Source organism: Haliotis cracherodii, unplaced genomic scaffold (assembly GCF_022045235.1).
Source record: "Haliotis cracherodii isolate W230 unplaced genomic scaffold, xgHalCrac1.p SCAF_1, whole genome shotgun sequence".
Lineage (NCBI taxonomy): Eukaryota > Metazoa > Mollusca > Gastropoda > Lepetellida > Haliotidae > Haliotis > Haliotis cracherodii.
In genome coordinates, this window is record NW_027266264.1 from 10,789,393 (window position 1) to 10,809,255 (window position 19,863).

The 19,863-nt window shown below is 38.8% G+C and overlaps 1 protein-coding gene across 1 annotated transcript in view; it reads right to left on the minus strand.

The window, feature by feature from the left end:
* LOC139472476 (lysophospholipid acyltransferase 2-like) overlaps nucleotides 1-19,653 on the minus strand; it is a 31,315-nt gene extending 11,662 nt beyond the window's left edge. The window contains exons 1-8 of the mRNA XM_071254956.1: nucleotides 19,487-19,653; nucleotides 9,580-9,725; nucleotides 8,549-8,719; nucleotides 7,619-7,729; nucleotides 6,869-7,013; nucleotides 5,652-5,702; nucleotides 3,077-3,170; nucleotides 678-776 (exon numbers count right to left, since the gene is read on the minus strand). Coding sequence (XP_071111057.1) covers nucleotides 678-776; nucleotides 3,077-3,170; nucleotides 5,652-5,702; nucleotides 6,869-7,013; nucleotides 7,619-7,729; nucleotides 8,549-8,719; nucleotides 9,580-9,725; nucleotides 19,487-19,567 — 898 coding nt within the window. The 5' untranslated portion in view covers nucleotides 19,568-19,653. The remainder of the gene's footprint in view (nucleotides 1-677; nucleotides 777-3,076; nucleotides 3,171-5,651; nucleotides 5,703-6,868; nucleotides 7,014-7,618; nucleotides 7,730-8,548; nucleotides 8,720-9,579; nucleotides 9,726-19,486) is intronic.
* Nucleotides 19,654-19,863: the final 210 nt, after the last annotated feature.

The window sequence follows — 19,863 nt, forward strand, 5'->3', positions numbered from 1 at the left end:
CAGATCTAAGTTCTCGCTGCCGCTAAACAAGGATCTGAGGACATCCCATTACAGGTCACGTCAGAACGACCTTTCGTGAACTTTGGTCACCAATTAGAAAGCAGCTTTCTCGAGTTTTACGGCACTCGTTTCAACCTGGCAACTTCCATTTCAGACTACGCTGGAAAAATATGTTGCCACTGTTCTCGATTAAAATTTTGAAAACTGAAAAGAACAATCCGGAATGTCTTATATGTGGTTACGATTGTATTGTAGTGCTTCCAATGTACTGTGCAACGCCTCCTCCGTTCAAATGTTTATCCTCAAAAGCGAGAGACAGACGATAATTTTGATGGAATCAGTCAGACGGACTGTAACTGTCGTTCGGAATAACCCATTTTAACTTTTTCGAGGTTGCATGTTTAGAAAACACATTCTGACTGTGACTTTCATGATCTAGTAAGCGACGCTTTGATTGGTCGGAGGAAAGGTCGTTCTGACGTGACCCGTAATGGAATGTCCTCAGATCTTTGTTTAGCGACAGCGAGAACTAAGATCTGATTTTAATGAGATTGACAAGCATGAAGTCGTGTAGCCTATCCAGCTCTAAAATCCCAATTAGAAACTTATGATTTATGTTACCATGCATCAATGACTTCAGATAATTAACCGTTTAAAAGCTTACAAATTTGTCTTACCTAGTTTCCAGGCAAAGTAATATTTACACCTGGCAAATGTCATCGACACTAACAAGAATATGTGTCTGCCCAGGAAAGACATCTCATAAAATGCAGTGCCTGGAACATAAATAAGAGATGTGTTAAATATACCTCAGCTAGAAAGTGTTGGTGGAATATTGGCCAATTCATGATACTGTCATTGAAAAAATAGATGTTTCAAACTTGAAATTCATTAGCAATGATAATTCATGCATATGGAAGCAGGATTCAATCAAATTAAACCAATATCATACATGGACGAGAATTGTTTTTTTCAAAAACACTGAAAGTTTTGGGGGGTTATATGGTTTATGGACACACTCTAATGGCATGTATCACAAAAGTGACACTTGCCGTCACAAAATCCATTGAAAGTTTTAATCCCTGATGATTCCTAGCTGGGAAAGCATTTAAGTCTGAAGCAGGCAAACCAGCTGTCCAAAGTGTGATCACTCATCCCTGCACATGCAGCAAGCAGATTGTGATGGCATACATTCAGTCACAGGTGAGTGATCACACATATAAAAGTCTTCCCACCTTGACACCAAACCTAAAATTCTACACCCCTCAAAAAAAATTGACAGATTAATTACAAAACTCCAAACAGGACACACTAACCTAAATAACCACCTAAAAAATCTTAAAAGGCACACCACAGGAAACTGCCCCCACTGCAAACAACCCAAAACCACAGAACACGCACTCATCCACTGCACCCACTACCAAACACACAGAACCACACTACAAACCACCCTCAATCTAATTAAGGTTCCTACTCTAGATGAAATACTAAACCCTCAAAATAAACTAGAATACTTCAAGGCCCTAGGCGTATTCCTAATCAAAACAGACCTAATTAAGCGCATCTAAAAACTAATTAATCTACCAATCCAATAAACATAGAAACACCCACCTCACCCGGCTCCCTTAGTTCCCTCCTCCACCCACCTCGGCATTTATTCCAAATTTAAAAATTCCAAAAATTCAATATAATTAAGCAGCCCCTAAAAGCCCCCTCTTGGGTTGCACACACCACTTTCACCCTTTTCGGAATACACTAAATGGTCTGGCCAGGCCCGTGTGTGAAATACGCTACAGTCGAAAGCGCACGTTAAATCTTCTATATCAGTCAGTCAGACACCAATGTTTTGCCTCATGCGATAAGCATAAAGCACTGGTGTTTACTCTAGAATTGTCATAGCTTGAAGAAAGAATAATTTTGTATCAAATTGAAAACCCTGTCGAAGGAAAAAATGAATGTAGAAGTAAGGTGATAATGACATCTTGTCAAACTGTGCTCTTTCAGTTTTCCAGGGTCATTGACCTCTGAAAATGATGAAGACCTATATGTCTGCTACCCATACCCATAATGGCCAATGAGAAGGAAGAAAATTCAAGTTTAAACGTTCCATGGATAGGCTGTAAATCGTGTTTTGTGCAATGAAAATAGCCTTAACTGCATCTGGAAAGTTTTGCACCATGAAAATATCGTGAATAGCTTACATTAGCCTTAAAATTATAATAATAAAATTTAGAAAGATTTCAAAATAGCAAAAGGTACCAGTTAAGCTGATGAGCAATGCATATGCCAAGTTTCGTTGAAAAATGTTGAAAGGTTTGTCAAATTATGGCCCTTAAACAAACCCTACCCTCGTTTGAGATTAAGTTGAAATTATTTCAATGGCAATTTAAAAAATAAAATTTGGAAAAAAATTATCAAAATAGCGAAAGTCACTGGTTTAACTGGTGAGCAATGTATATGCCAAGTTTCATTGAAACATTTTGAACGGTTTTCAAGTTATGGCTCAGAATAAGATAGGAAGGCTGACGCCAAAGCCAACAGGAACCAAGCCAAAACAACATGTCTCCCGGCCATTCAGGGAGGAGAGAGACATAATAAACCACTTCCATAAAGAAGAACCAAACAAATATTTCAAATACTCAGCATGTGAGTAAGTAAGTTTTTTCAATATTGTAGCAAGGAAATCCAGACATTGGTGTTGGGAATCAAACCACAGACTTCAGTGTGCCCAGCAATCACATGAACCATGTTTACCACTGGGCTACCTCGTAACACAAAGCATCTCTGGTATTTACTTTTTACACGAAGCAATATTACAGCTAAATTGTGGCCTTTTAATAATCAAGTCTGGACCAGACAAACAAATGATAATATTTGCAAAGATGCACGCTGTCAGGTTACGTTGACACGCCCTCAACCATGTCACCAAGTCAGACCACCTAATGTATTAAGTCGCCGCTTACGACAAGCATAGGTTGCTGGGAGAAATTCCTCAACATGGAATCCCCCAGCAGTAAATGAGCATTCACTAAGATTTATATACAAAATCCTGGAATGAAACAATACATGTACATACTTGTGAGGCCATTTAGATGGTAGAGATGTGGTGTGACGAACACCATAAGAAACCCAATAAAAGCTGTTATACAGAACTTTTCCAGCACAACTTTCTGAAAAATGAAAATTGACCAATTACGTCATGAGAAACAGTAGCTATGTCAGCAATTAAGAAATGTTACTTGCATGAAAAAAACTACAACTAACTGCATTGACATTAAACACATGGATGTTTTTTGTAGAATTATGTCGCATATGAAAATAGATTTTTTAAACAGACATACACTTCATGTACTTATCTTGACACAACACACTGCAATTTCATTCTTCATCTCGATCATATGACACAGAAACAAAAACGTGCCTCTTCTACATCAGGAGTGACAATTGTCCTTGGTTACTAAACAGAGTTATCTGTCCTTGATTCATCACTGCGGTCTCATCAGCATGCAATGTGACAACCAGACAGGACAGGGATGGGACAGACGGGCCTGAGACTTGTTGTGTCAGGATAAATATACTAATATCATGAATATCCAAATTCATGTGGATAATTTCTTATCCTGACACTACACACTGCAATGCTTATCCCTCAGTCGGGGGTGGCATCTGCAGCTTGTTTTGTTGCTGACATCCAAGGACCAGGTTGACTGTGCTGAGTGTTAAGTTTTGTACAGTATTCCAGCTACATGTATATGAGCGCGGTCAGTAAATAATTGAGTCTGGACCAGACAATCCAGTGATTGATATCATCAGCATCAATCTACACAATTGGGATACGATAATATATATCAACCAATTCAAGACCTATTCTATCCCGGATCTTCACGGGTATTGAGTATTAAGATCCCATGCCATAAGAAATTTTGCTCGGTCAGATACCATAGAAAGTCCCCTCGTTTCGTAAAATTGGCATCTCACGAGAATGATTGTAGTATTCTCTGTCTATCTCCCTTGCCATATCAACTGATTTTCCCAAAAGCTTTTAGATTACTTCTTTTGCTTCACACGGCCAAGGAACAAACGTGTCTTTTTACATAATATATTACGGGCCCTACCTGCTGATAACAAGCGAGGTTACTTCAATGGTGGCAAACTGATGGTGGAAGATATGTCACCAACTGCGCAGACGACAGAAAACAGACAATCACCAGCGCCTATTTAGACCCCTAGGGATCGGGACCAAGACCATGTACTATGCCCTAGACCCAAGTCGAACTCTGCTCAGTTAACTCTAGTTAAGGAGATAGGGGTGTGGCCAAGGCTGTGACCGTGAGGCTTTACCCAACTCCTAAGATTTCTCTCCTGGAATATTGGAGGGTTACTAAATAAACTTGAGGCTAGTGACTTTTGCTCTTTCATATACAACCATGAGGTCATCTCGATATATGAAACATGGACATCAGAAATTGGTTACATAAGCACTCACTTTCCTTACTATAAGGTCATTTCTCTACCAGCAAATAAGTTATCTCAGTATGGTTGATATTCTGGGGGATTACCAGTTTTGGTTAAAGCTCAATTAGCGAAGTACATGATTGATGTTAAGGTTGGGGATAATGCAGTTATCTTGTTATCGTGCCTGTGGCCTATATGTATTGGAAATAAAATGATTGAAAGCCAGTTACCACCCTTGCCTTAGGAGTGAGTGAGTATGGTTTTATGCCGTTTTTAGCAATATTCCAGCATTATCACGGCGGGGGACACCAGAAATGGGCTTCACACATTGTACCCATGTTGGGAATCGAACCCGTGTATTCGGCGTGACGAGCGAATGCTTTAACCACTAGGCTACACGACCGCCCCCCTTGCCTTAGGAAGATGAGTAAATATATATATATATACACGGATATATATATATATGGATATAAATTCACAAAGGAAACCACATGTCTATCCTCTTGTGCAATGAGGGGAATTAAGAAATTTAGGATAAGGACTCAAGATGGTAACCAAGGGCAACCTGGATGGAGAAGAGGCATGTCTTGGGTTTTGTGTCATATGATGACGATAAAGAACTAAATTGCAATGTCTTGTGTCAGGTTAAGAAGTAGTCAGTTTTTTGTATGTGAATTTACACAAACAGATGAAAAAATACATGTCCATTACTACTTGTTTAAGTGAGTGAGTGAGTTCGGGTTATCGCCGCTTTTAACAGTATTCCAGTTATATCGCGGTGTGTCAGCTTAATGTGGGAGGAAACCCCGAAGTGATGCAGGTCTCAGACGGGATTCGAACCCACAATCATAGGTTTCTGGCGTGTCCAAGGGACGCAACTCTGCACAGCGAATCGCGGCGCCTTAGACCACTGGGCCACACGTGCCCCCACTACTTGTTTAAGACTGCTAAAACAAGCAAAAACAAGTGACTGGTTGATATGTTAACAAAAGACTTTGTACACAACGCCCCTATTGTCAATGTCACTGTGCTGATGGATGATATCTGTGCAGTTCTGAGATATGTTCAGAAGAAGAATGACACAAATTAACAGTTATTTTAAAATGTTGAAGGTATTGATAGTAAACTGTACATATCTTGCATCTGATTATGATGCACTGCAAAACTTCTATAAGCCAGTAGAAACTGTATCTTACATCTGTCTGGAATATATCCTCTGTTTCTTCTGGTAGTTTGTCCGACTTTCCCTGAAACACAAACAGTACTTCCTAGTTTACCAAAATAATGACTTCATCATTGGAAGCGAATCAAGGGTATCGGAAAAAAAACTTTAAAAAAACCAAAGTGTTTGGTTGAGGTCAACTTATTCTAAATCATAAATTCTTCTTTTACTGTCCATATTACCCCGGTATGTTTCATAGTAATGGTATCTGTGTATCTATAACAATGTTTGAAAAGTAACATGTTTTCATCACAAGCATGTCTAACCCATACTATGTCATTGTGGTCATGTGTGTGTATTAGCAATGCTATGTCATTGTGGTCATGTGTGTGTATTAGCAATGCTATGTCATTGTGGTCATGTGTGTGTATTAGCAATGCTATGTCATTGTGGTCATGTGTGTGTATTAGCAATGCTATGTCATTGTGGTCATGTGTGTGTATTAGCAATGCTATGTCATTGTGGTCATGTGTGTGTATTAGCAATGCTATGTCATTGTGGTCATGTGTGTGTATAATCAATACTGTGTCGTCAAGGTCATATGTGTGTATACTCACTACTATGTCATCAAGGCCATAAGTGTGTATAATCAATACTATGTCATTAAGGCCATGTGTGTGTATAATCAATACTATGTCATCCAGGCCACGTGTATGTTTAATCAATACTTTGTCAATGGCCACGTGTCAGTTTAATCAATACTATGTCAAAGGTCATGTGTCAGTATTATCAATACTATGTCAAAGGCCATGTGTCAGTATAATCAATACTATGTCAAAGGCCATGTGTCAGTATAATCAATACTATGTCAAAGGCCTTAAGTCAGCATAATCAATACAATGTCAAAGGCCTAAAGTCAGCATAATCAATACTATGTCAAAGGCCATGTGTCAGTATAATCAATACTATGTCAAAGGCCATGTGTCAGTATAATCAATACTATGTCAAAGGCCATGTGTCAGTATAATCAATACTATGTCAAAGGCCATGTGTCAGTATAATCAATACTATGTCAAAGGCCATGTGTCAGTATAATCAATACTATGTCAAAGGCCATGTGTCAGTAAAATCATCATGACCTGCATCATGTGAATGAATACAAAGAAAGCATATTGCGTTAAGAAACCTAGAAAGCTTAGCCGTTCAACCTAGATGATTCATCAATGATCATATCTTCACTTTTCAACCTACATTGACAGAGGATGGCTTCGTGGGCTCACTAAAGTTCCGTCCTTCAATGAAGGCGATGTAGTCAGAGTAGAAGGCCATGGGGCCGCACATGATGCCGTGGAAGGAGAAGAGGTAGCTGTAGAAGGACACCAGGTTTGGCATGGTCCTGGGAAACAAAGAAGCATTACCATGGTTACAGTGGAATAGACAGGCAGCAAAATGATGATTATATCTCAGCTGTTTACAAAGTATATATAGACACTTACAATCAGAAAATTATACAACAGTATCAAGAGTCTTTTGCATATCCTATCACAGTTTAAAGACAAATATGTTAAGGGATATACTTTGACATTATTCCTACTTCAAGGGTGACTTTCCGCATGATCTAGCGATACTTACACAGTTGCTTCTACAAAAAGTATGGCTTTTAATTGTTTGTCTGTTGTTTAATGCCACACTCGGCAATATTACAGCTATATGACGGCGGTCTGTCAATAATCCATTTTTGACCAGACAATCCAGTGATTGATATCATGAGCACTGATCCACGCAATTGGGATACAATGACATGTATCAACCATATTGAGTCTGACCACCCGATCCCTTTAGTCGCCTCTTACTACAAGCATGGGTTGCTGAAGACCAATTCTAACCTGGGATCTTAATGGGCTCTTAATTACGGCATGTGTCTTTCAGTTCACTTCCATTATCATGGTTATGCATCAATCCCATCTATGCTGCAGGATACTCGGAATAGCATGGACTCACCTGACTGCCTGACTCTTCTGGTCTGCAGACAGCTCCTCCTCGGACTTCACTGTGCCATCATGGAGGGAAAACGCCAGGCTTGTCAACTTCTGCACCATGATCATCATTGGCCTGAAGGAAGGGAAGGCAGCTGAGTTAAGTAGCCATGATTACTCTCTTGCTGACTAGACTGATGTGGCAACACTTTTAGTTTCACAGAAGATGTTTGTAAGCATGGCCAAAGGCCAACAGTTAAGCACTGAAGCAGGCCTCGAGAAAAGCTCACTTGCTTTCAGTTGGGTGAGCTAAAACAAGGGCAATCAAAGCAGAAACTTCGCAGGCCCATGGCCAGTTAAAATTACGAAGGGCTTGCTGAAATGTAAAGTAGGTGACCCATCTGGTTAGTCAAACGTTCACCCCTTCTCCATGTATATTTCAATTTTTTTAATTGGAAACAACTCGCGAATTGTGTAAATTCAATGAGAAAATATTAAGAGGGGTGAGGTCGTGTGAATGGTTAACTCAGTGAAAGATGTATCTCGAAGGGCATGTCAGTTGCTTCAAGACCTGGTGTTTAGTTGTCTTGCAGCCGGCATCTTTTAGCAGTGGGGCATTACGTTTGGAGAAGGGTCTCTTACTTCTATAGGGAGCGAGCCCTGCTGGCTACATAAAATTTGTTGTCCAATCTACCCCTGCTTGGTGGGACCAGGTTAACAAATCACAGGTAAAACAATAATGATATAAACAGCATGAACAGTATCATCTTGGAAATATCTTTAAAACCAACATGACCAAAACTTGCCAATCCAAATAATCAGGATTTAACAATAACAAGTTATAATTTGTAAGTAGTTTTAACATAAATCTGAGACAGGCTCTGTTTCTAATAATTGAATTATTTACAACCATACACCATTATTTTACAGAAATGTTCAATGTGTGGTGACTGACCCTGTGATGTCGAGTGTATATCCTCCGTAGTCGTAGATCTGCCGGAAGATGTGTGTGACTGAGAGGTAGAGCATGGCAAAGCCAAACACTGCCTTCTGCATCCATTCCTGACTGCCCATCAGCATGATGAGGTAGCATACCAGGGACAAGAAGAACAGATGCCATATTTGACTGAAACCAACAACAGTGACAACTGAAATTTACAACTGTCTTGACAGAAGAGAAACACTTTAATATCAATGAAAGTCAATAGCTCTAGTTAACAGAAATCCTTTCTTCTTCTTCCCAAAGACGTATATAATCATATGATCAGACTGATTTTCTTTACATATCCAACACGTCTACTACAAAGCTATGCACCCAGTGATTATGATAAAAAGCCATGAAGCAGGTATTTGCACTTACTGTACAGGTCTGTCTGTTTTCCTTATTTTACAGGTCTTAATATTGTTTAACATGTTTAAGGTTTTACGTTTTGCAAAGTTTAAAAACATAAAATTATAATTATCATCATTGATCATGAGGATATGATTGAAAGTGCAATAAACTACGGTTATAACAAACTTAAAGGGACCACTAATTTTAGTTTGTTATAACCGTAGTTCGTTATAAACATATATACATCATATATACAACAAATGCTCGGGACAAAAAAAACCCAGCTTGTTATATCCGTCAGTTCATTAGAAGCGTGTTGTTATAAACATAGTTTACTGTATAGTTTATTCCGAGAACATTATTCAAGAACTTATTCGAGTACAATAAGCATGATAGGCAAAGAGCTTTCCTAACATCATCATAATAACAATAATACAGAGAATTTATTACAATTTTTACTTTTCCAGGTCCACTAGCCACTAGGTCAACATCTGATTTTTTCACAAATGTCAATGTCCCTCCAAATTGTCAACATGGTTAATATAGCTGTACTAGGATCATGAGGATAAAACTCTTGGAAACATTAACAAATCAAATAGTTAAGCCTTCAGAGTCCAGGTCCATAGTATTTCTTTTGTTACTCTGGTACTTACTAGCCAAAGCAGAAGAATGTGAGAGCAAATCCTACAACAATCTCTATGGTATGCCGGATAGTCGCACTGGTCGTCTTAGGGCCATACACTTTCCTGAAGGGGATAGCCAACCCAAGTCCGATCAGCTGACACAGCAGAAAGTTGATCTACAAACAAGACAGGTGTTATAAGGTCAATCAATCCAAGCAGTAAACATGAACTGACATTGTACGGGCTTGTATTGGCTGAGTGAGTGAGTGAGTGAGTGAGTGAGTGAGTGAGTGAGTGAGTGAGTGAGTGAGTGAGTGAGTGAGTGAGTGAGTGAGTGAGTGAGTGAGTGAGTGAGTGAGTGAGTGAGTGAGTGAGTGAGTGAGTGAGTGAGTGAGTGAGTGAGTGAGTGAGTGAGTGAGTGAGTGAGTGAGTGAGTGAGTGAGTGAGTGAGTGAGTGAGTGAGTGAGTGAGTGAGTGAGTGAGTGAGTGAGTGAGTGAGTGAGTGAGTGAGTGAGTGAGTGAGTGAGTGAGTGAGTGAGTGAGTGAGTGAGTGAGTGAGTGAGTGAGTGTTAACCGTGTTAACCGACTTTATAAAAGTGGAAACTGGATTTTTATAAAGTCAGTTAACACCTTTGCCGCGGGAAGATGACATACCGAAGCCATGCAAGTCTTGCAACTGCCTATATGAGCATCATGAAGCTTTGTATCTATATCATGAACATGGAATAAAAAAGAAGTACGGAGGGTTAGAAATGAATTGATATTTGCACCATGTTAACTAGTCCCCAAACATAATCTGCTACGGAATTGCCATCATCCTAATAGTAAAAATAGTAGTCCACAAGAAACTCACTTCCTGCTATATTTACCAGTGTCTACAGCGCACGTACATTACCAGGACAAACTAAAAGAAAAAACCCTGTGCAGATAAAATATTTAATGTGCTATTGACCAAGGTTACTGCTAAATATAACAGCTTGCAGTCACCAGACTGTCGATTCGTATCTGGATTGTAGGCATGTGATCAAACCTTAATAATGATGTTTATCGTTAGCAAAATAGCTATTCTTGAAAAGTGCATATCCCTTCGTAGACCATTTGTTTATATTAAAATAAAACATGATATAAAATAAACAACTGCACTGTAGTAAATATTGTCTTATTTGTCTAATTTCACATTTAACATTTCCATAATTCAAGTCCAAGTTGATGTGAAACAGCATTGTGGTAAACATTCCATGGTTTCTCGTTGGCAAGAAGCTGTGTCTTTTTCCTCTCAAGGGCATAGGCTAGGTTTAGATACTTCTTTTTCTTGGATGTCATCAAACTACCTGGACTGTGATCGCAGTATTATCGTGCTCAACCTGCAGTATCTCAATGAATTTGTACATACAGTCAAACACCATTGTATCGGAGTTGAAGTGACCTTCATAAATACTTTGAGTTATCCAAAGTTCAACACAAAGAAAATGATGAATAAAGTGAGTGAGTGAGTATGGTTTTACGCCGCTTTTAGCAATATTCCAGCAATATCACGGCGGGGGAGACCAGAAATGAGCTTCACACATTGTACCCATGTCGGGAATCGAACCCGGGTATTCGGCGTGACGAGCGAACGCTTTAACCACTAGGCTACCCGACCGCCCAATGATGAATAAAAAGGAATATGCACAATCTCATTAAAATCAGATCTAAGTTCTCACTGCCGCTAAACAAAGATCTGAGGACATCCCATTACAGGTCATGTAAGAAAGACTTTTCTGGAACTTGACCGATCACTGAAATGACTGACAAGAAGTCAACATCAGCCATTTAGAAAGCAGCTTTCTTGGGCTTTACGGCACTCCTTTCAACCTGGTGACTTCCATTTCAGACTACGCTGGAAAAATATGTTTACACAGTTCTCGATGAAAATTTTGAAAACTGAACAAATGAACATTCTGGAATGTCTAATATGTGGTTGAGATGGTATAACAGTGCTTCCCACGTACTGTGCAATGCATCCTCCGTTCAAATGTTTATCCCATGGATGCGAGAAAGAGACAATAAGTTTGATGGAATCAGTCGTACGTGCCGTAAATGTCATTCGAAATACCCCGTGTTAACGTTTTGAAGGTTGCATGATTAGTAAACACATTCCAACTATCACTATCATGATCTGGTAAGCCACGCCTTGATTGGTCGGATAAAAAGTCGTTCTGACATGACCCGTAATGGGATGTCCTCAGATCTTTGTTTAGCTATAGTGAGAACTAAGATCTGATTTTAATGTGATTGGAATATGCAGGGACTAAGATTTTACTTCGAGACAACTGTAAGTTTGAAACATCAAAGTTCAACAGAATGATGTTTGACTGTATTTGGATGCCACCCCAAGACATGGTTTGTGGTGTCATTCCACTGCCAAGAGACAAATAATTGTGCTTCGTGACAAAGTCATCTCCTGTGTTAATATTGGCTGGGTATCTTCTTCGGAAACATTTCCAATGAATGGAAGTTCGACATCTGGTTTTAATTTTGAACTTGTACCTGGCAAAAAACAAATGCTCATCCCTCTTAGAATTGAGAATAAAATGTAAATGAATCTGCATTTGCCACAGTGGATTTCTGTTTCTTGTCTGTAATTCCTTTAATAGCCCAAATCGTACTAAATGATTAAAATGTACACTCACTCACTGATATATATTCTATGTTTTCACTCAGAACATTGTATGTGAATAGAGTTCACCAATTAGTTGTATCGTTAATTTTTGTGACATAAACATCAAGTACTTGTCTTACGTGAGAGTAGGAAGACCCCTAACCACCAGGTAGACTTGGTGCCGGGACATATCGATGAAATTGCGCAACGCACCAAACACTGGTAACCGATTTTAACCAGCATGAAGGGGATTTTTCCTGTTGTTTTTTTTATTGTCTATTTTACAGTATTTCCCTTTTTCAAATTTGATTTTGGTGAATCATTTAGGTATCCCCTAAAGTATTAAACTCTGCAAGTTGTTATGTTGACTATACCTACCCTTTATTATAAACCTTAAGCCTGCTGAATTATTTTAGCATAAGGTGCTGTAAAGATTGAGAACAATTTCAAACCGCCGGTGCCTCATTAAACAAGGGTAATGTGAAGAAACATTTTGCACACAGTTATTCCTGACAGAAAACTACACATTACAATGTAAACATTTCCTGATGTTTTCAATCATACCAAGATAAAGACCAACACGAAATTTGTAAATTTTCATGAACTTTTCTGAATTACGTTAGGTGGTTTACGTTTCATATTAGGAACCTTTGGATTGAGTATTTGGGGTCAAAGACAAAATTTCACACCTCTTTATAGCCACTGACCCTTAAACATTGTTCAACAGCAGAGTTCAATATAACTAAATTGCATACATATATCATTATCAGACTATTACAATGGTAAATGGTATAAAATTAAATAGTAGACATCAATTTCACAGTTGATGCCAAGGTGTGACCAATGGTCTCTTATTCACCTTATTCTAACATGTCTGTAGCACTCATTATCTAGATTATTGATCTTGAAATACACCTTCAATATGTCCCATAGCTTCCTAATGATCTTCATCAGTTTCATTCATTTCAAAGCCTCCAACAATACATGCCATTAGGCACTCATTATTGATCCTGAAACCTATTTAAGGTATTTTGCATCTGTGGCAATCAACATTAGCCTTATCCCAGGTTATCCAGAGTATCAAATCTCGAATATATATATATATCCTGGGCCCATTTGCCACCATAGCTTCGTTTTAAGACCAGCTGATGTCAAAATAGATGTCCAATTGAACAACATTGTTCTTTCGGGAAGGAAACAAGTAGAGATACTACCACTGCTTGATTCACTTGTTGCATGCTCTCTGAAACACAACTGGGAACGTCTTGCAGCTAAACACACTGAAGGGCTTCCCTTCCCTGGCCACAGGCCAATGGTCCAGCAGTTAAATCGACCACTTCAGAATGTGGAACAGTTTCCCTTTAACAAATACTATATTGAGAAATGTAATATCTGATGAATCTAATTTTAGCATAAAATGCAGTCAGTGCCAACAACTTGTGAGACTACTAGCACGAGCATAGCCCTTTGCATAATTTTTAGTAGAATTTAGTGTTACTATATTATGTATTTGGACTGTTATAAGTTGAGCTTACTAAAATGAACAGAATTTTACAAGACCCAGGTTTCGGAGAAGGCGCATAAATTGCAGACTGAAAATGCCTTCCTATCATGCATGCCAGCTTAATGTGGGAGAAAAGCCTGAAGTGATGCAGAGCTATAAATACTTTTTGCCAGTATAAAACTTCCCATTTGAACATTTTGTACCTACTTGAGACCTAGAGTGGGTACCCGGGTAGAGTCGGGTAATAGGGGGTCGGGTACCTGGGGAGTAAATATAGACTCGTCCCAGCCTTAATGCACTGGTAGCTTTTAGGCCATGCCCCATGGTTTGTTTTGGACAATGTTTGGACCTGATTACAGAGCATATGATTTCAGCACTTTCACTTGGTCAATTAAACATGTTAAAAACTTTCTACTAATGTTAAGAATATTTCTTCTCTCGGAAATTGACTTCATTTATCCAGGAAAACTGATATAAATTGTTTGATAGGCATTACTTAGAAGTTGACCTACTATATATATTCTGTACTATGTCCCTCATTCAGTCTTGCTTGACAACGGTATAAGGATCTATACCAAAATGTCGCTTTTTACAGTAATAAAGAAGCTGTTATCCATAAAATTGTGTCTACCTAGGAAAATTGATATCTGCAACCAAACTGCAATCAATATTTTAACCTTACTTTCCAATTAATCTTCCGGCTTATAATGTTTAACATATAAGGTGAGGTGAGGTGAGGTGAAATTGGGTTTAACGTCGCGTCCCAAGATTATTGCCCTTATATAGCTACATGCATGTACGTGTGTGTGTTTGTGTGGCTGCTTGTACTAGTCCGGACTGATGCCAATTTATAGTGCTAGCTCACTGAGATACCATGCCGCAGTTTAACATGAATACCCCACTCAGACACAGTATACTGACTCCAAAGCCGACCAGTCCTTGTTTTAGCCCCTTAATGCCGAGCGCCAGACAGGGTAACAACAAGTACCATCTTTTAACGTCTTTTGGTATGACACGGCCGGGGATCGAACCCCGGACCTTCCGCTCTCCGGGCGGACGCTCTACCACAAGACCACGGAGGCGGTCTTAACATATAAGGATGTCCACTTATCTGTATTAAGAGTATTTCATTATTTCTTAGCATCCACAATCAGGTAGCTTAAACATGTATATGATTTAATCTAACCTTCCAATCGAAAAAGAAGTAGATAAAATAATTTGCATGTTAATAATAGTTATTGTACTGAGCACATAACGACGACAACTGCACACTTTATTATGTCAATTCTCCCGCAAAAACATTATGATGAAAGCATGAATAATACAAGATAATCATGCTAATGGTAACCATGGTAACAGTATTTAACTTTGTAAAATATATTAACCCCATATATATATAATTCATTTACCTAAGGAAAACATAATTAAATAGTGAGTGAGTGAGTTGGGTTTAACGCCGCTTTTAACAGTATAACAGTTATATCGTGGCGTGTCAGCCTTAAGTGGGAGGAAAGCCTGAAGTGGTGCACTGTGCCTCTTATCCAGGACAGGTCATAACAGTGTTACACAAACATGATAGGTGTTTACTGTGTTGTATCACATACTTATGATAACCATCTAACTGGCATAATTCTAATCATTGACCTGTCTGCATTCCCAAACGACCATAGCTAACATCTTAATGTTATCAAGATCAGATGTCATACATAATCTACATGTTATCAAGACTTTGCCTGATATAACAATCACCTCCCTGGCCTACTGGTAAAGCATCCGCCCGGAGAGCCCGCCTGGCCGCGACATTAAAAGATGGTACTTGATGTTACTATGTCTGGCGCCAGGCATGAAGGGGCGAAATCAACAACCGTTCGGCTCAGAATCAGTAAACTGTGTTTAAGAGGGGTATTCATGTCAAATTGCGGCATGGTATCTCAGTGTGCTAGCACCATAAATCAGTATGGACTAGTACAAGCAGCCACACACATACACACAGGTTGCTATATAAGTGCAATAATCTTGGACCCGACAGTGGCCTGTCAATAATTGTATGTGGACCAAACAATCCAGTGATGGATAATGTGAACAACATTCCATGGCCTCGGGTTACGAATCTGACCATCTGATCTATTAGGTGGCCTTTATGACCAGCGTAGGTTGCTACGGACCTATTCTGACCTGGAATCCACACTGTGAAGTAGGATGATGATAAGCCCAGCAAATTATTGAAGCATCATACACCATGTTTTGTTTTTTTGTTTCTTGCTTAATGCCGCAATCAGCAATATTCAGGTATATGACAGTGGTCTTCAAATAATCGAGTCTGGACCAGACATTCCAGTGATGGACACCATGAGCATCGATCTACACAATTGGGATACGATGACATGCATCAACCAAGTCAGCGAGCAAGGCCACCCGATCCCGTTAGTTGCCTCTTACGACAAGCACGGTTGCTGAAGACTTATTCTAACACAGATTTTCACAGGTAACACACATCATGTTTGTTTTGTTTGTTTGTTTAACGCTGCACTCAGCAATATTCCAGCTATTTGAGGGGTTCTATGTAATTGGGATCGATGACATGCATCAACCAAGTCAGTGAGTCTGACCACCCGATCATGTTAGTCGCCTCTTATGACAGGCATAGTCGCCTTTTACGGCAAGCACGGGTTGCTGAAGGCCTATTTTACCCCAGATCTTCACGGGCCCACACATCATGTCAACAACATACTGAATATGTGTACATGATCACAATAAAATTAACAGATTAGTGATCAGGACAATGATCTGACAACCATCCAAAATTCAGAAACAAATACGTCTCTTAACTGGAAACATTGATAAATATCTTACTGTGTATCATTGTGTATATGTACTGTGGAAACCACCACCGTTGACCAGAATTGGGTAATAAATCATGATACTTATCATGTTCACAGCCTTCTAAGTTCATGCCAGTCTGCTAGCCTACTATTAGTTGTACTAAATTGTTCTAAGAAAAGTGAAAATCCAATGATGGCAGTCCTCATGGACTAGTAGCATTTGAGGGCTATAACTCTGAACCTGTTCTCAATGCTTCAATTTTACACAAACTGGAACTGAATAAAACTGATAGAAAATGTAAACACAGTAAACAGTTTTCTCTCGTTTAAACATGACCAGCTACAGACACTCAGGACAATTGAAGTATTGTGAGTAAGTTGGGTTTAACGCCGCTTTTGACAGTATTCCAGTTATATCACGGAGTGTCAGCTTAATGAGGGAGGAAACCCTGAAGTGATGCAGGTCCCAGACGTTTACCACTTTGGTGAAACCCATGAGCAGGAGTATAAACAAACCTAGAAACATAATCGGGGTGAATCGGGATTCAACCCACAATCATAGGTTTCTGGCTTGCCCAAGGGACGCAAATCTGCACAGCGAATCGCAGCGCCTTAGATGACTGGACCACCCGTGCCCCTCGACAAGTGAAGTAAGGTTTACACTAGTCTTTTGGAATTTTTTTTGTATATTTTGTTCAAACTTAGGATTTGTTAAAGTTCTTAATTTTTCAAAGAGATATATTAACATCGTATGTAACGTTTCATTCAATGTAATAATGGAAAACTAAGCAATAAAGCCTCATCCTCTTTATCATGTTTATTGGTCCTGCTTTCAGTGAAATACAAGTCAGAGGTAAAACATGTGAAACATGTATCATTAGTCACAACAATATTAACATGATTTCTGGGAATGTTTTAATCCCCATTTTGGATTTTCTGACATTTGCTTGGGGCCCGACCTTGGCCTACATGCTCTTAGCAGGTCTGCAGAAATCCCTGTATAAATATCAACATGTGATCATATTGATCATGGTAATGGAATTAAATATCCCCCTACAGAATCATGTACATTATCTCATGTATATATACACTGTTCGATATTGAGCATGGAAGTCAGGGGGTTCTTGTCTTTACACCAATGTTAAATGTTAAAGATTTATTAGAGGGTCCAAGATTCAAATACCGGTACTGTAGCAGCAAACTGTCATATTCATAAACATGCCCAAGGACCCCTCTTACTGTCGAACCCTGATATAATTTAAAGTTCACTGTGAACATGGTGAAAATGTCAAACACTGGGATGCAGTTTTTCATAATGATTTAATTATTTCTAAAAACACGCTAAACTGGTTGCCCGTACCTGGACAAGCTCGGTGACTCAAGTATGTCCACACACAACCGACAAGCAGAACCAGTTTTGAATAAATGACAGGAATGTTTACATAGTCCTGGCACAGACTTAGATACATACCTGTTACAATACTAGGAGGACTGCCAGCAAAATGCAGTAAATAAAATTAACAGCAATGTTAGAAAATAACATGAAAATAATCCTAAAAGTTCTTGGTCCAGTGCTGTGATAACTCTTTTCAAAAAGCCTGTGATGGTCCCTAAAATGAAAGTACTGAGGCAGCACACCTGAAGGACCTCCACTGAAGTCCCTTAACTATTTCACAAGCAGACATCTTCCCAAGGCTAGTGAGTAAACTGACTGTAAAATTTCCTTTCATAGTCAGTTAACTCCCTTGCCTTGGCAAGGTGCAAGCAGTCTGCTGTTTAAAATTTGTTCTCCTTTAGACATAAGCCTTAAAGGACATTTTTTATTGTATCATTTTGTTTATAGTTCCCTTTAACCATGTTAACCAGTGCTTCATGTTTCATTTTTTTATCAATAAAAAAGGTCTCCTAACACCTGTGACAATTTGTCAAATAATTGAGTGGCATCAATAATGAAAGCAGAAGCAACTTATTTTTATGTGCATATTGTGCGCCCTAAGAGATACCTGCATTATTAATTATTTTATAGTTTTGAATTAACCAAGTTATAAATCAATATTGTATACAGCAGCTGACATTTTTCAGATGACAGAATTTATCTTTCACACCAAAAAATGGTGATAAAGACTGAGAAAGAGATATATTTCGATAAGCATGCTCAAGTCTCTCCTACATCATCATGGTTGTGTATGTGTGACTAAAGGTTTTTCGCTTTTACATTTTTTATCAATACATTTTTCGAAATTAGCATGATAAATCTTGAAACAGGATAAGTGTTGATGTAAATTTCTACAGATTTGTGCTACGGTATGTTATTTATGCCAATTATATTAACAAGTAGCATGGGCATATTGTCTAGAAATTGTTAAAGGTAGAAGCCAACAAGGGACTCTTTGAAATATCATACCTCTTATCAACTCGTAATAATAGTTATACAAAGCATTACAAGGATTCAATTGGACTGTGAAAGTAGCCCATATGTATCACTATAACATATATATATAGAAACAAAAAGAATTATATCTATCAAGTCGATGATACTTTGCACCTATAACCTTGAAATCCAACCTTTGAGAATAGGCTCGGACGTGACCATGGTGACACTTCCAGTTACTAGGACACCTAGATTTGCTTTAGACTTTAATCTAGACAAAAAACATTCACTCAAGTCTTACAATCAATATCAGTACACACCAGTGAACGCAATTTCAACCTGCTTGTTTTCAATATTGCGTTACGTATCTTTCCTATCGAGGAAGGGGAAATCTAGCCCGCACGGTAGACTGACGAAGGTAAATGTTGCTACAAATGGTGAAACTTTCATTAAAGAAATAAGTAGAACAAATCATCTAGAATAACAGCACACAACTGTTTTCAATATCATTTCAAAATTCATGAAATAATTTTGGAAACGCTGAACCAAACCCATTTCTAAAGCCAACAAACTGAAATGTGCAATGTGCTCATACGAACCTGGTCGATCGGCAATCCCGTCAAGTTAACGAGAGGATAAAACAGTTGAAACCCCGCGTAAAACTCGCCAGTGCTCACCATCTTGATTTACCAAAAAAATAACCATGGAAGTTATGATCAAGACCATAAACAAACTCATTAACTGTCCAATCACGGATCCATTCACGCCGACCAGCCGCAAGATGGCGACATAAACAATGAGTTGTCTGCCCATTGATTGCCTCCCTTTTCCGGTGTTGAGGGAGTTTGTATCCATTCAAAACAATACAATATGAAACCAGACATGACACAGTGTGTTTCAAATGCTAAGTCATTTCACGTATAGCACACATAATAGTGTCTGGAGAGTAAGGGAACATTTGATTATTGTAACCATA